Source organism: Hippocampus guttulatus, chromosome 7 (genome assembly GCF_054856545.1).
Source record: "Hippocampus guttulatus isolate MCC_2025c chromosome 7, RoL_Hgut_1.0, whole genome shotgun sequence".
NCBI classification, from domain to species: Eukaryota; Metazoa; Chordata; class Actinopteri; order Syngnathiformes; family Syngnathidae; genus Hippocampus; species Hippocampus guttulatus.
In genome coordinates this window covers 18,618,726-18,636,109 of record NC_141267.1, presented here as the reverse complement: position 1 = coordinate 18,636,109, position 17,384 = coordinate 18,618,726, and the positions used below count along the sequence as shown (strand labels likewise).

The 17,384-nt window shown below is 42.2% G+C and overlaps 1 protein-coding gene across 2 annotated transcripts; it reads left to right on the top strand.

The window, feature by feature from the left end:
- Positions 1–337: 337 nt before the first annotated feature.
- On the top strand, positions 338–16,639 carry rabggta (Rab geranylgeranyltransferase subunit alpha). Of its 2 annotated transcripts, none has more exons than XM_086116207.1 (17): positions 338–418; positions 704–741; positions 895–1,005; positions 1,589–1,713; positions 1,797–1,984; positions 2,436–2,678; positions 3,695–3,778; positions 3,970–4,052; positions 4,141–4,236; positions 6,766–6,871; positions 7,879–7,930; positions 8,041–8,129; positions 10,371–10,459; positions 10,551–10,667; positions 10,758–10,871; positions 10,980–11,067; positions 14,136–16,639. In XM_086116207.1, exons 2-17 carry the CDS (start codon positions 739–741, stop codon positions 14,282–14,284), a joined length of 1,737 nt encoding a protein of 578 aa, XP_085972333.1. In that variant the 5' UTR covers positions 338–418; positions 704–738; the 3' UTR covers positions 14,285–16,639. The 2 variants fall into 2 exon arrangements, with proteins under 2 accessions (XP_085972333.1, XP_085972334.1); XM_086116208.1 differs by lacking the exon at positions 14,136–16,639 and adding an exon at positions 11,661–13,290.
- The last annotated feature ends 745 nt before the right edge of the window (positions 16,640–17,384 follow it).

Genomic DNA, 17,384 nt, shown 5'->3' with positions numbered 1-17,384 from the left:
TTAGTGGTTGTTAAAGACGAATTGCCGTGCCTGAAGACGCAACGAAGTACCGCTTGCAAATCATCAAATCGAAAATTAGGGGATTCGACTGGTACGTCATAACTAAATATAGACGCGGAAACCCCAGAGCACATTTTTCTGAGTGGAGCGCAAACGAAAATGCGATCACAAAAATGGATTACAAATCATGGTGGAACCACGTTAAGTCTCGCATACATTGAGAATAAAAGACTGTATGACTTAACTAATTTACAGTGCAACGTATATTGTGTGTTTCCTCCGCTAGAGAGCAGCAAAACACTGCGAAAGGCGCGATGGTGACGTAATTTTAATGAGACGGAAGTTTACCGATACAACGTCGATGACTGTCATGATCCAAATTTCTTTTTAAAATATTCCCAAGGCGACAGGAGTTAAGGTGCGTGTTTGTCTGGGTTACGTAATGTATGAGCTCATATATATACATATATGTAGCCACATCCGTGTGCAAACAGCGTTCTATTTTCAGTCGAAGTGCGCTGTTATTTGTGGGAAAAAGCTACCTGGTATTAATTAGTTTTCATTCATTTTGTCAAATGTGTCGCCACCACACAGATGCGCAGCTCGACTTGTAATTCTGTTCCAATGTCACGGTAATGTTTGTGTGCTCTATACATCACACGTTTAATCTTTAATATCTCTGTTTATATGGCATGCCACACAGATATTGAGGAACGTCTCCTTCTTAAACAGTAAAAGATGGTGAGTAATGCATCAGTTTGCCAGTGCTTACGCCTTGTTTTGGTCACGCTGTCATATTTGCCTATTGCGTATGGAGACAATTTAAAAAAAAAATAAGTCCCAATAAATGAATGAGTGTGACTTACCCTTTCGTATTCTTTTGATTGTTCCCAGCACGGTCGAGTGAAGGTAAAGTCCACCGCCCAGCAGGAGGAGGAGAAAAGAAAGGAACGGGAAAAGAAATTGAAGATATACACAGCAGCACGAGATGCCTGTTTTTCCAAGGTGCTTTCAAGACAAAATAATGACCTGAATTATTATTGCGGTTCAAATAACTTGGCCCCACTTTATTGTTCGCGTTTTCTTTTTTTTTTTGGTGTATGTGTGGAAGATATCTACCTAATAAGAAAAAATAAATCCCTGTGTTATTGTACTTTAATTTTCAAGTTGATTTTTGATTAAAAACCGTAATTTAATTTTTAACAATTATTTCACTCAATATAGTCCCTCAAGAGGGAGTTGACATTCAAACCATGACCACCGGGCTCATTCAATGCTGCTCCTTCTGGTGTGCACGCCTTAGCCACTGGGAGAGTATAATACAGACAAATGTTATGCACGACTGCCATCTCGGGATATTTACAGCAAATAATTTGTCAGTGCAGCCATTTATATTTTTTGCCCGCATTTGTTTTAAAATACATTCACAATGTTTAAATGTGTTGAAGCCTTTGGCAGTGTTAAAATTACATTGAAAACATGCTAGGGTCTTACTATGTTGTGATCGTCACCAATTAAGTGTGGATCTGGAATTTATCCCTTGCAATAAACACGGATTCACCGTAATTCTAAAATGTTGTTATGACAGAGGAAAGAGGGTATTTGCGACGAAGAAGCCCTCCACTTGACCCAGCAGCTGCTATCATCGAACCCTGACTTTGCAACGCTTTGGAATTACAGGAGAGAGATCCTCATGCACCAGGAAACCGTCAAGTGAGCTTGTCCACCATGTTATAGTTTGTTCATTGTAAGCCCCGAGAGGTTATTTAACAGTTTCAGTTGACTTATGCTTTCAGAGACGAGTGTGAAGTACAAAAGATGTACCAGACCGAGCTGTCTTTTCTGGAGTCTTGCCTGAAAGTCAACCCAAAGTCATACGGCAGCTGGCATCATCGAAGCTGGGTCTCGGAACGGGCGCCTCAAATGGACTGGGCCCGGGAATTGAGCCTGTGCGACCGCTGCCTCAGCTTAGATGACCGCAACTGTGAGTGATGCCATTTTAAGAGACGATCCTTTCAGGCGTACATGATTTTTCATGGCTCAAATTGAGTGATAGGTGGTATCATTCTGATCATTTGCACTCCTCATCTGGCTGTTTGACTATCCGGAAGCAAATGGCATGCATGATTGACAGAATGTTTTTGTAAGTGAAGTCTATCCATGTCAGTCCTCTCTTATGCCCAAGTTTGTGAAAAAAAAAAGTATATATCACATTCAACTACTAGTAACACAAACACAGATATCATAAGGATTAACGTTGCTTGCCCTCGCTGAGCCTGATGTCTTATCGCTGAATTTTCATGATTTCAGTGGTTTTAGAGACAAAGGCTGCCGGAAAATAGGAGAACGTGGCTACCGGCACCCTCCAAATTTAATAGGGAAAATCTCTGCGCTTATCTGGAATTGTTACACCCACGTCTCACTGTCTGCGCCAGTTCACTGCTGGGATTACCGGCGAATCGTCGTGAAGAAATCCGCTGTCCCTGTGGGAAAGGAGTTGGAGTTCACTGATCGTCTCATCGGCTCCAACTTTTCCAACTACTCCAGCTGGCATTACCGCAGTACCCTGTTGCCCCTCCTCCACCCGCAGTCCCCCGAATCCGCCCCCCCGACGGGCCCCTCGCCTCCCTCGCCGCAGACCCACTCCCATCGCGTCTGTGAAGAGCAGCTGCTCAAAGGTAAACCTGCCGCAGACGGTATTGCCCAGCATCCACCCACAGGGGGCAGAAGGAGTCTAAAATGTTGGGACGTGTCATGCTTTTGACTCTTCCACTCCTGCAGGCTCAGATTTTTGCTGACTAATATTTTTTCCACCTACACAGTGAGTAAGCACTGTAGTTATTCTGTGCGGGACAAACGGTGCATGTCATGAACGAAAGTGACCGAGACTGTAATGCCCACAGTAATTCCTGACTATTCGCACCACTGAAGCAGGGCAAATAGCAAAAAGCCCGAATTAATTGACTCGCCATCCCCATGTAAATAATCTCAATTAATAGTTTAAACCAGCAGTCTCTGAACTTTTTCCTTCAGGAGCAGCATCCTGAAAAGTTGCAGGACGCAAGGGCCACTTTGAAATTCTTCAAGTCTAATCTATGAAAAAATCTTGAAATGAATGAATCGGCAGCAGCTGAATGCCATCTCCACATTCAGAACGAATACACGAGCAGTCTTGTAAAATGACATTTTTAAAATTTCCACCTAAGGATCATTAGAGAGATCTGTTAAAAACTGTAATTTTGGCATCGGCGGGTTCCTATTTTTTGTTGTAAATACTTTATTTGCATCTTTGCATGTGTAGAAAAGCTCTACTATATATACAGAAAACCAATTTATTAGTTGCAGTGGTAGTTCCATCAACCATAGCCCCCATACCTATTTTTTACCCCACCTCCACTTTTTTTTTTTTAAACTCGCTGTGATGCTCCAGACTAGGATCTGGCGCAACACCAAACAAAAAACATAAAACAAGACCACACTAGTGCAAGCAAAGTGTTTTATCATCATTCCCCCAGAGGAAAAAAGAACAATACATTATACAAAGTAACAATTTACACAAGAAAAATGAAGCGCTCCTTCAGGGTAAGCCAAGGTCATGCTGCCTCACGCTGACTGAATGAATTGAATTGAATTAGATTTAATGGGAAACTGATCAATTTGACACCATGTTGCTTTTTTTTTTTTTCCTTTCCAGAATATGAGCTGGTGCAGAACGCTTTCTTCACCGACCCCAACGACCAGAGTGCTTGGTTTTATTATCGTTGGCTGCTTGGCAGAGGTGTGTTCAAGTGTGCATTTATGTGTGTGTAAGTGCTGGTGTGTTTAAAAAGTTTTCAAGGTTGTGTAGGTTTCATTTTGAATGTGTTTTAGTCTGAGTGTGTGTGTGAATGTGTGTGTGTTGAGCACATTACTGCATTTCAACACAGCGATGGTCACAACTTAATGCACGCGCCTCTTATTGCGTGACAGCCGAGCGTGAAGAGATGATTAGTTGTGTGTTCATCAGCCGGGATGAAGAGAGGGTGGCTGTTGCCTTTTCGAGGCCGGTCCAGGTGAGTTATTCCGTCCCCATTTGTTTTTGTTTATTTTTTTGTTATAAATTTCATAGTTTTATTTATTTCTTTTTATTTTCTCATGCAGGCGCAGTCCGGTGGGCTGCTGCTTGTGCTGGATGGTCAGCCGCTGCAAGTGGACTGGAGGAGCATCCACCCACGATTTAAACATAGTTCCGTCTGGGTATCCTTTTGTGTCTAAACTTTATTGAATTAAAAAAAAACTAGCCAATCAACATACAGTATGTCCATCTCTTTTCGATAGTGCTGGTCCTCATTACTGTTGCAGGTGAGCTGGAGTCTGTCTCAGTTGACTTTGGGCCAATTGCGGTATTCTGCCTGTAGTGGTTAATGAAAATGCGTGTTTTTTGAGTGTGGGAGGAAGTTGGAGTAGCTGGAGAAAATCCATTTGAGGTGCAACGATTAATTCATTTACAACTCATCCATTATCAAATTTTATTGATAATGACACAGGTCAATAAACTTGTATTAATCAGAGATGTAAGCAACATTTTCAAGATGATTTTTTTTTGCGCTGATTATGAATTTGCTGCCGTTCTCACGCATCAGGTTTTTATTCTACAACTACTACTACTCATATTAATCGAACAATAATATGTAATATATTTAGTACCATTTGTGAATTAAGGGTTAGTTTCAGCAACAGGTGGAATTATTTTCTGAAATGTCATTGTTATGAAGAACATCGTATGTCAAATCGTTATTGCGCGAGCTTGTCAAGGTCAAACGTAAAAACAAACAAACAAACAAAAAAATTCTCCAAAACTTGATGTGCCGGAAAAAAGTAAATTTTTAAAAAATCAGTGTCAAAAAATAAGTTGAGGATACACACAGAGCCATTTATGATTAAAATTAGCCATTGATTCGTGTTCATTTTGAAAATCGATGAATCATTTGGGTATCTTTTTCAATTTAAAATTGTCCAACTGTTCGGAATATCAGCTTTTTAACAGTAAATATAATCCGATTTATGTAGTCCTCCATGAAAATGGACGGATTATCTTTGTGTTGAATCAAAATAAACCAAATTCCTATACTTTAGAAATCAAAGATCAACATTTTTGCCCCTTTTTCCTCACGTTACGTAATTGATTCGTACTTGATTTATGTTTGTGCGCTGTCAATTTGAAATCATGTCCTGTTTTTTAATAAACGGATGGTAATTTAAACCAGTTTTATCTTTTTGGTGTGTCTAGGTCTGTGCCATTGAAAGATCGAATTGTCTTCAGTTGTAAGTGTGAATTCTTGTCAATGTGCGTGCGGTTGACAAGGTGTCCCAAGCCGCTCACTCAGTAAGCTGAGATAGGCTCCAGCTCACAGTGTACCTTAATGATCGGATGGATGCTGCAGTCAGCTTTGCTCCCTTCTCGTTTCACTTTCCGCAGCCACCCGTTAAATCAGCTAGCTAGTAGGACCGAAATTAATTCATGCTGATAAGGTTGCCTGTGTCATATACGGAGGTTGTTCCTTTCACCGCTATCACAAAATAACTTTTTTTCCCACCCAGGAAATGCTGACCGAGACCCTGCAGTGTTTATTGAGAAAAGGCAGACAACTGATGCCTTTTGGCAGGGATGTGCTTTTGCAAGATGCAATTCCATTAAGTCTTCTGACTGCCCTGCAGGGCTTCTGCTAGAAGTAGCCTAGAAAATGTCCGACCAATATTACATTTGTCTGTTTCACGTACCATTCATCCTGACTGATGTCTCACTAAATGCTGAATTACTACCTGAACAGCCGGGGTTTCAAATGTGCCAGCCATACCATATGGGTGACATCAACCACTGTCGGTTAGTCACTGATCCAGCAGTTCTGCCAGTGTTAAGATTTGAAACCCACATTCATCACTGGCGAGACTGGAATTGGCTAAAATGCTTCCAGATGAATGTTTTTGTGAAAATTGTAGGTTTTTCTTGAACAGAAGGGTGCCAACAATTTTGCAGCGTACGTGCGCACAAAGGGGAAAAAAAACACTTTACTAAAGAAAATCAGCAGGCTCCGTTTTTTTCTGGGGGTGCTTTGCTAAATCCGACATAGGCCTCTTTCTTCCTCTCCCATGCAGGAAATAAGAATGCAACTTACATTAGGAACACTCCTCAGTTGTGCAACAGGGGTCAAAGAAGTTGCTGAATATAGCAATAGAATCACTACGCTGGCAACACCAAAAACATGCTGTAAGTGTTCGCTTCTACCACCTGCGCCCATCAAAATAAAAGTAACAGCAATGGGACCGAAAGTTCTTCCATCTTGTCCTGGCAGGAAAGTCGTTTTGGGTGTGTCTATTCCTTAAAAAGAATGTCCGTTGAATTGCCCAGAATGGATTGGATCCATTCTGTGAAAAGTATCTTTTTACGCTACTAATAAGCAAATAGTCAGTAGCGACATTCTTAATGTCCTTGGAGGGGCGGTGTGATTGAGGATGCTGATTTACCAGCGGTTAGTCTGCCTCCCATTAGATGCTTCAGATCTAAAAAAAAAAAAAAGGGCCCTTAAAGCTAGTCGCTTGCGCAGTCGCTGCTAACGAGCCGCGTTAGTATGCAGACTCACGCAAAAAGGACCAGATCACGTTTGCACTCCCATAATGAATTGGTTTCAGTTATTCTTCTCACTTTTTGAACCCCACTTAGTTTTTTTCTCCCCCCACCCCTTACCCCTCACACCCCTTTGTTAAACTTTCTTAACCATGACTCAGATATGCGATCTTCCTCCAGGGTCCATCAACAACATCGCTAATGAACACAATCTGACGGTGCACTGGCCCGAAAAACACACTCGGCGAGATTGCGCCCTGTACACAGGTGATTCTATTAATCCATCTCGTCGTGGCTAAATGATTAAAATGGACCAGTGTGGAGAGTGAGTGTCACATAGTTAGCCGAAAGGAAGGCTCCTTTCGGCACGTACAGTTGGTGCAGTTGAACGTGTGATGGAAAAGAAAAGCACTGGAAGCCATAAAAGGTTAATTAGTGTCGGGAGCTGTACTCACCTCGACTCTCATGCAACAGAAACACACACTTGTGTTCTTTACGCGGTTATTATTTATTAAAAAAAAAAAAAGCTTTCTGACATTGACATTTTAATTCCCATTACTCATTTTGGCCACAGAATGTTGGGCATGCAAGGGATTCTCTGTTTATGATGGTACCGACATACAGTATGTGTACTCGTAATAATAATTTAATGATGATAATTAGGGGATGAGTAAATACATTTTCAAATCGTCAAAACTTGGCTAATAAAAAAAAAAATCTTTATTATGAAGTTATCAAATAGTAAAGGACAAAGAAGTGGCATCGTAAAACAGTCACATTTTCTTCATTCTTCATTCATATTTATTGTTGTGGTGTTAGGGGACCAAAATATAAGTTATTTCATTCATTATGTGCATTTTCATTTAATCCTCCCAAATATCGGAATCAGCAACACCCTCAAAAAGTCAGTCGGGCCCTGGTGATAATCAATACTGCCATAAACTGGTACTCAGTTTATGGCAGTCGTGGGTTAAAACATTTTGACGTTACGAATGGCGCGCAAGAAACTAATTTCCTGTGTGGTTGCATGCCAGAAGGAAACAAGTTACGGCAGTAAACACTTTATTTCATTTAATTAAAAAAAATATATACAGTATTTTCCATACAGATTTAACTGTAATGAATTCATTTGTGATGGACTACTTTGCGCTCTGAAAGATTTGAGCCACGTCGCCACCAAAGAAACGAATCTAACCGAGCCCGCCCGTACTAGCCGCATCATCGTCTCAAAGTGTAACTTTGTGCAACTTTCAAAACGACGTTCCCTCCCTCAGGTCGAAATGAGAGTTGGTGTCGTGATTCCGCCACCGATCAGGAGCTCTTCAGGTAAGGATTTGGTGGATGATGAAAGTGAGCTTTTTTTTTTCTCCCCCTTAAGGAACTCCTTTTATTGTATGAAAGTGTTGTTTTATTTTTTGTTTGTTTGGTTTCCACAGGAGTGAACTCTCTGTGGAAAAGAGTTCCGTGTTGCAGTCTGAGCTACAATCATGTAACCAGCTGCTAGAACTGGAGCCGCTCAATAAGTGTAAGTGCTTTTTTTATGCCATTTCCTTTAGTGTGTGTGTGTGGGTGTGTGTGTTTTTCCACAGAGCGAGAAGTCTTATTTGCTGCTTGATACTGTCTCGCCTGCCGGTGCTGTTGAGGCAGATTAAGAAATAATATGTTTCTGGAAGGACCTTGTGGGAAGGTTGCGGTTTTCAATCAGAGGAACTTTCACTGCATGGAGAAACGCATTCTGACCCATTGATAATAGCCCCACAGGACGGAATTGGAATTAGAAGTAAAATGTTAACCAAAGCTCGGTCATCCGGGAGGGGCTCAGAGTCGAGCCGCTTCTCCTCCACATCGAGAGGAGCCAGATGAGGTGGCTTGGGCATCTGATTCGGATGCCTCCTGAACGCCTCCCTGGTGAGGTGTTCCGGGCATGTCCCACCGGGAGGAGACCCCGAGGAAGACCCAGGACACGCTGGAGTGACTATGTTACCCAGCTGGCCTGGGAACGCCTCGGGATCCCCCGGGGAGAGCTGGAAGAAGTAGCTAGGGAGAGGGAAGTCTGGGCTTCCCTGCTAAAGCTGTTGCCCCCGCGACCCGGCCCCGGATAAGCGGTAGAAGATGGATGGATGGATGGATGGATGTTAACCAAACCTACGACACGGCGGACGACTGGTTAGCACGTCCGCCTCACAGTGCAGAGGTCCAGGGTTCGATTTCGGGCTCTGGCCTTCCCGTGTGGCGTTTGCATGTTCTCCTCATGTCTGCGTGGGTTTCCTTCAGTTCCTCCGGGATTCCAAAAACATGCATCCTAGGTTAATTAAATGCTCAGAATTGTCCCCCAAGGTGTGTGTGTGTGTGTGTGTGTGAGAGAGAGAGAGAGAGATCTCCCATTTCCCCCCATAGTGAATTTTATTGAAGAACTTATTACACCCAACAAACAACCCAAAAAAAAAAGCTTTCTTTTTCTCCCTCGATGCATTTCAGTGGATGTGAATTATCCCCTGTCACCCGTGAATTGCACCAGTCGACTGTAATTATGACTCGACGACGGGTTCAGCGTGATTAGTAATGACGGTGCCATCGAAACCACTGTAAACCGAGCACCCACTGTTGTAATTTTTAAGGGTAATTCGCCGGCTTGGTGATAAAGTTCTGTTTATGGCGACTGCCCCACATTCTGCAGTGACTTTTTTAGGACTTTTGGGCGAGCGCTGTTTGATTGACAATTACAAGGTTCTGCGTCAATAAATTTGTCCTTGTAGTGCAATTGAAGTATAAGATGTTGAGCTTGTCATCCGACAAGTTTTCTATTCCGGATTAGAAATGTTCTCACCAAGCATCCTTGATTTATTGATCCTTTGACATGAACATAAAATCATCCTTCTGCTATTATGACAGTCGAGAAACGCAGACCGCATATCGAGACGGACTTGAGTGAATTAACTCCACCACTTCAGAGAGACGAGCGCGGCTCTCCGGCAAATGAATTTGTTGCTATAGCAAAGTCATTCTGCTGCACTTCCACATTTGGCTTCAAATATCAGATCACAGTTTTGTTGCAGATGGGCTGGCTCAGTCCCAGACACATTTGGCATGCACCGCCACCCTAGGAAGAGGGCAAGTCTCGCCACTGGTCTGCGGCCAACCATAACTGGCTTTTGGTTCATTTCAAAACTTGCAGTTGTTGCCTTAAATGAATTGTGTGTGTGCGTGTGTTTTGGATTAGAACGTTGGCTGAGGTTATATTATAGATAGCAGCTGCTATGAACCTCACAGGGTGTGCCAAAAAATTGGAGTAACTGCATTTCCAAGGCAAATCAAATTACAAGTTTAGCTGAGTTCAAAATTAAGTAAAGGTAGTACGCATTTTACACCCATCCTGAAATTTAACTCGTAAGCACAACATGCATAACTTTTGGTTAGCAGTGTATGTATTAAAAAAAAAAAAAGCATCACTGACACATGCATAAATTTAATGAAAACCAGAGGAAAGCAGTCATTTTGTGTGTGTGTGTGTGTGTGTGTGTGTGTGTGTGTGTGTGTGTGTGTGTGTGTGTGTGTGTGTTTTTAAACCACGCTGGTACCTGAGCAAAATCACATTAATTCTACGCCATTTATTTCCAAGGGTAATGTTGCAATATGAGTTTGAAATGCTATCATCTTTTGGGATCACAGTTATCGGCGCTCGTAAACATTTTTGCCATATGGTGTTGCTCTTTCAACCCAGCGTTTGAGAAGGGCTCCACTCTCACATTTTTGCTTTTCTCCGCAGGGTGTTTGCTCACCATTATCCTGCTGATGAGGGCGCTAGACCCCCTTGGCTATGAAAAGGAGACGCTCGCTCATTTCCAAACTCTCAAAGTAAGCAGCGGCACCAACAGCAATTTGGTGTCCATTCCATTAACTGGAGACGTATTCACGCGCAACACGCTCATTACCTCCCCTCCCTCAGGAAGTGGACTCCATGCGCTCAGCCTATTACAGCGACCTGTGCAGCAAATTTATGATCGAAAACACCATTTTGAAAATGGAGTATGCTGAAGTGCGCGTCTTCAGCGTCTCCAACAAGGTTTGCGCACAATATCCCTTTCCCTAACCCTCTGTTGCCGGGGGATGTTCAGGGAATAATTTCTGGCTTCCTTCCTTCCTCACCCAACAGAACCTGACCACCTTGTGCCATTTGGACCAGCTGCTCCTCATCACTCACATCAATCTGTCCTCTAATCAGCTGCGCCGCATTTCCTTTCACTTCTCCATGTTACAGTGCCTGAAGGTGAAAAACAAACCCAAAAAAAAGAGGCAACTGCAATGTTTGTCCTGTCGGGAGTTTGCTTCTTCCGTTTGCTCATGTTTCTTCTTTTCCACTTCTCGATACTTGAAGGTGTTGGAGGCTGAAAACAACTGCATAGAAAATTTAGAAGGAGTCTACTGCCTGCCCAAACTGGAAGAGGTCCTCTTGAAGAATAACGGTATCCTTCATTCTGTATTCAAGTGTGATTTTCGCATTGGCCGTTTTAAAAATACCAATTTTTAACGGCGCCGTGGTGGCAGCGAGAAAAGCCGTTTTTGGTGCACTTACAGTCTCTTTGCACCGAGGTCAAAAGTCGGTTCGATGCGGCAGCTGAAACCGTTGTTCTGAAAAAAAAGTTTGACGCCTCTGACGGCCACTTGGCATTGCTAATTACTGCCACAGTGAGTCAAGCAAGCCAGTCGGCCATGATGTATGAATGGTCTTGCCTCCACCGGGTCCTATTAAAGTCTGTTTTTACTGTACTTTATCGAACCCAAACGTAAATTTGTCTGTTCACAGAGGAGCATGTCAATCCAATTACCAGATTGTCCATCTGTCATTGGAATTGACCTTGCAACGCTCTGGTTCTCCAACTATATCTTACCAGACTGAGCTACTGCCACCAACGCGCACATTAACATGTTTTTTGTTGCCCAAAATAAGTCGTCGCATTAAGAGCGAAAAAGTCACCCTCAATAAATAATCCGTGGAAGCCAAGGGACTTTCTGTGTGGCGGCGGCGTTATGTTTACATGTTGTCATTATGCTCCAGGGGACATCAACAGCATTACGGGGCCGAATGTTATAATGAATCTCCGCGCGCAGTTGGCGGTGACTCAGGAAATGTGAGACTCGGACCCGAGCGTGCCTGGCTCATCGCAGCAAAACAAGCGTGAGCATCTGACGACGTGCAGAGAGAGACAATGTAAAAAAAAAAAAAAAGAGAGAATAATTAAATAAAAAGATTTACACATTTATGAGCCCAACAGAGTGTCCTATCTCTGGGGAATTAGCAGCCCGACATTGGAAAATGGTAAATACGGTTATATGATAGCATTCTTTTCACACATAATTCCCTCTGTCCAAATAGAGATAACTGTCTGTCAAGAAAGTTTTCCTTCATCAGTTATATTCCGAATGAAAAATATGTTTTACTACGGTTGCCAACACAAGCCCCCCAACCTCCCTTTTATGCACCCTTTAGAAAGTTAGAAAAAAAACGACAACACTAATTTCACCAATAACAATAAAATTAGATGTTTATCATAAAAGCACACACCAAAAAAAAAAGATAATTTTCATGATTCCACATGAAAAAGTGGGTGCAAGGACACATTCTTCTCCGGCTGTGGGTTTTGATTGTATTTTTTTTTTTTTGCCCATTTGATAGTTTGCCACTCAAATTTGCCATTTCACAGAACAAGCAAGCATCATTTAGTCATGGCGGCACTTTCCCCTTCACGCTTCATTTCTTCCTTTAATCTTAAGAGCGATTAATGCCTCCTAACCACGAGGTTAGGAGGCATTTATAGTGTCTTTTTTTTTTGTTGTTGTTTTGCTTGGACAGGTTCACTGTGTAAAGTGAGTGGCTCAAGTGAGGCTAAACAATCCTGTTGAAATCACTTTTTTTCGAAATCAAATAAATGTCTTTTTTTTTCAAGCGTTCCAGGGGGCGCCATTGATAGAATGTTGCAGCCGTTTTCAGATCACCGCATTGATTACAGTCGGTGACACTAAAAGGGGAAGTCAAGTCAAAAATATCGAAATACGGTATCCTTTATTACCTTTGTGGAATATGAATTTAAGCAGAAAAAATCCAGTTTTTATCCATCTCAGGGGGAGCGCCATTTGCTGTCAGCTGAAAATCACATTCACGGTACCTCAGGGCTCGGCTTGTGAACGTCACATGACCAAACCCGGAGAATGTTGGTGAGCCGTGTGACCTGAGCGCTGAGGCGCTCTGATGTCATTTTCGGTCAACAGCAAGTGGCACAAGGCAAAATGGCAGACCTTGAGATGGACAAAAATGGGTGGATTTTTTTTCTGCTTGATTCATGTTTCACAGTTGCAATATTAACGCTTGTAAAGTAAGTTATCCCCAAAAAGTCAGAACTGGCGGAGGGGGTGCAAGAAAGTATTAATTCTTCGTCATAATTCAATTTGAATATTTGCATTTGATCACAAATACAATCTGAAGCCACCACACTTCACGAAACGTCATTGGCGAGCGCAATCGGGAGTACTTTCACATTGTTCTCTTCAGCCCTTCTTGCAGATCGTGTTCAAGTTTTGCGCTACACTCTAGTTTGACAAGCAAAATGAAAGTTTAAAGCACAATGCTGCCGATACCCTCCTTCATCATGCGATCTGGCGTGCTATGGTTTTTTTTTTCTTGGTGGCAAAACAGCGTGCAGAAAAAAGTGTGTGTGTGTGTGTGTGTGTGGGAGGGGGGGGGGTCCCGAAAGGGGTTCTGCACAAGGGATGCTCTCAAAAGGAGAGTGCAATTGTAATTAAAATGTGCTTCAATCATGCCAAGCCGAGATTTCTCGGTGTGTACGCTTATCGTCCAAGTTGTAATTCATGTGATTTTTTTTTTTTTTTTTTGGCCTGAGCCTTTAAAAGGCTTAAATTGGATTTTCCAAAATTAAGTCATTATTTGTCCTTATTAAGAATGACACTTAATCCTTAAATCCACCATTCCAAGAATTGAACAAGATCACCGTGTAATCCTCGGAGCTCCTCATAACACATTTGATGAATTCGTGAAAGGTTCTATCCGTCCGTTTCTTATGGCACTTGTACTTAATCCATCCCAGTTGATATTAGGCACGTTAACCCCTTCAAGTTTGTTTGTTTTTAACATTGGACGGCAGGGTGGGCATGTCATTACCAAAATATCTGCTCTCAAAGGGTGTGTGTGTGTGTGAACCTCGGCTCTGTATTTTTCCGCCCTCCAATTGCATTTCAACTCAGAAGTCATGTGGTGGCAAATATTTTTCATCCACATGCGCCGATTTCCCATGACCTTGAACATGACAAGCGCTATAAAAAAAAATTAAATTTAGCGTGATGGACTGATACTTCAACAAATCTGCGTTGGCTTTCTCTTTTCGCTGCGTCTCTTTTGGGGCTCCATGTTTTTTTTTTTTTTGTGTCAGGACTGCAGATGATAAGACATATTCATCACCACGTCTCACCTCAACAAACACCCCACAAACAGACTTGTTCTTTAACCCCGCACACTCAGACATCGCCACGCTGGCAGCGCTCCGCCCGCTCGCCACCTGCCCCAAGCTGCGGCGTCTCGATCTCCGCGGCAACCCCGTCACTCAGAGCGCCGACGCCGAGTCGCACCTCGCGGAGCTCCTGCCTTCTGTGGCGTGCCTCCTGCTCTGATGCACCGGCGGCGGGCGGCGGGGCCATCACTCAAGGATGACGCCGCCGCTGGCGGCTGGTTTGTGTAGGAGTGAGTGGATATTTTTTATTTTTTTTTTTTACCAAGTGTGCTGTCACTTCCACTTGTTTGGTGGAAATTTGATCAAAACAGCCCCCACTCGTCTGAATGCCCCTGAAGGCGGATATCAAAACACCTATAATGAAAAGTCTGTGTTGTTCGTGTGTGTGTGTATGTGTGGTTGAGTCATAACTGCTTTTTTTCCCCTCAAAATGTGTGAATGAAGTTCTATTAATACCTCCATATGCATGGTGCAAAAGCTGCAATAATGGAAATACTGTAATTGACAGTGTGTGGATAGTTCCGCGCAATCACGTTTATAAGCTTGTGAGACACTTAAAGCAACAGTAAGAAACGGGAATGGCGCTTCATGCGGTGTGACGATATGAGCAGGGCTCAATGTGACAGAGTTCTGCAGATCTTAAATGTTTTCCAACGAGTGCCATCATAAAAAAACAAAAAACAAAAAAAACCTATACTACACAACGTCAAAATGCAGTGGCATTGTAGGCATTTCAATGTTCATCAAAAATGAGCGCGTTGAGCATTCTTGTAAGCCACTCCAACATGATGCAGTTTGCCATGTTCAAATGGAGGGGGAAAAATATTCTGTTCAAATGTATTGCGCACAATACATATAGTGCTGAAATGTTTCAAAAGAAAACGTTCACAAGATTAAATGCAAATTTATTGAACTTACAGGTTAAATATAAGTGAACTGTGAACTTTGGCAGTGATTATTTTTCTTACCACTAGGGGGAGTTCGAGTACGACTAGTTGTTTGAAAACCACTAAAGGGTTGACTGCAGTTATACTTGAAGCCTTTTGCCCCGATGAGGGACCGACCCCTTCAGGAAATCGTGAAAGGCCATAATTTAATGCCCCTCTCAAGACATTTATAAATAACTGCTTATATTAATAGTTTAATTGGTAAATATACCACAAACTATCATCCAAAAGTACGAACATTATAAACCCATTTGATAACATGACCTGGAAAAATAAATACTTTATAGATGATTTTATTAAAAATAATAATAGTAATAATAGTGCATCTAAAGTGTGTGTACAGCAAAAACTCTCCATAACAACCCAGGCTAAACTTAGTTTCTCCCTTGACACACAAACCTTGCATCTCAGTTGATGTGTATCACTTTGGCATATATCTAACGTCTTATATTAGGTTAGTGAATTGCGAACCTCAAACGTGCCGGGGTGGGGGAGTTGCTCATCAAGTCTGTTCACAATCTTTTTTAGTTAGGCTCCTTACAAACACAAACAAAAGGGCTCATTAGGGTCGTCACTGCTCTGTTTGAAACCACACAATGACAGGAGAAAATGTGGAAAATAAAGAAGCCAAACCAGTGATTGTACGGGTTTAAAAAAAAAAATCGAAACCAACTCATGCCCAATGGGCCATAACCAGCCTCCCAAAGCATCTCTCCATTTATTTTCTGTTGCACTTGCCCTCGTTAGGGTCAGATGAAAGCTGAAAATGCATAATGCAGGTTTTTAAAATAGTTGTATCAGGACCAAAACTGATTAAAATACATCATTACATTAACCTTCCTTTTACAACATTAACATTCCGGGGTCAATATGACCCGTCGTTGGAAAAGTGAAACAAAAATCACCTCACTTTGCATTCTCAACATTATGTTGACACTTTTTTTTTGAAGACAGAAACTCTTTGCATTTGGTTAATTTTACCACCAATATGACAGAAGGTTGGAGTGGGTCAGTTTGACCTTTTAGGTCAGAAACGGGTGGGGTTAGGGGGTAGAATCCTAATCAACATTTTTGGACAAGTGTTAACTCAGTTATTTTCAGTTTCTGTCAATATCATTTTGTTGCTTCCGTCTATTCAGCCACCAGACTTCTTAAAAAAAACAGCTTTGCAATGGGTCAATTTGACCCATTACCCATAAATGTCAGAAATGGAAGAAAAAAAATCTCATTCACTCTATTACTCATCACCGCAATCACTATGTATAGTTGGAATGTTAGCGTTAATGCTAATCCATGTCCTGGATCCGTTTTCTGAATCTGAATCTGAAAATATCCGGCGATGGCCAGACGCACACAAAAACGTGATTTGCACATTTCTTGTTGTTGCTTTAATATCTGTGGCCTATAACTGATGATTGTGGCGTTGCCTACTTGTCACGTGTCGTGCACTACCAAACCGTTCTGCGGCGCAAACCATTTATTGTACATGTCGGGGATGAAGCTCCCCTGTCGCCACAGATGTACAGTATAACGGAACATTAAATGGTCTCACTTGCCTTAACCGTGAACGCTTCCAGTGTGGTTTATATATGAATCGGACTGACCCGCTCAGGTATTTTCAAGAGAAGGGAGTGTCGTCTGACTCAGCTGCTGCAATTGCAACACTTAAAAAAAAGATTTGTCACACCTTTCATGGGATTGTGAGACTCACTTGTTGGACGCTGCAACATACTATGTTATCAAAAGAACAACAAAAGCTAAAGTGACGCAACTGGAATGTGTTGATGGAGGGTTACGCCATAACCCTTTGTGCAAAAAAAAAAAAAGTGTTCCTCTGTGTGTTTAAGTAAGATATCCTTTATTATTTAACCATTATTGTTTAAATAAATGTACGGTACTTTTTTTTTATGGGTTTGTGGAATTTTTCTGCCTATATTTTTTTCATCTACAAAACACTACTGCCTTTATCATCCTGCAAACACCCCTCCTATGTTCCCTCTCCCGTCATGTGCACCGTGGGTCATCTTCAGCGGGTGAGTAGAATGACTTTACTCCACTTTTACTACAAAGACTTCATAGTGAACTTTCTGAAAAGCCATTTAACCAGCCAGTGCAGATGACGTATGAATCCGTCATCTAATGTGTCATTTCAGTCAGACTGTGTCGTGTATGAACCACCATGACCTCCTCTTCCTCCGTCCTTTCTCCTACTCCACAAAGGTGTCGATGTCCCGCCCGGATGCCTTCTTCACGTACGTTGTGGCGCAAGAGGATGAATAAGTAGGGAAGGGGTGGAAGGGGGCACGTCGAGGT

What these genes read in the sequence shown, in the direction of transcription:
- rabggta (XM_086116207.1), top strand. An exon ending in TGAAGAGCAGCTGCTCAAAG is followed by an intron (nt 2,679 to 3,694) that starts GTAAACCTGCCG and finishes TTTCCTTTCCAG; the next exon opens with AATATGAGCTGGTGCAGAAC. An exon ending in TTAAACATAGTTCCGTCTGG is followed by an intron (nt 4,237 to 6,765) that starts GTATCCTTTTGT and finishes ACCATGACTCAG; the next exon opens with ATATGCGATCTTCCTCCAGG.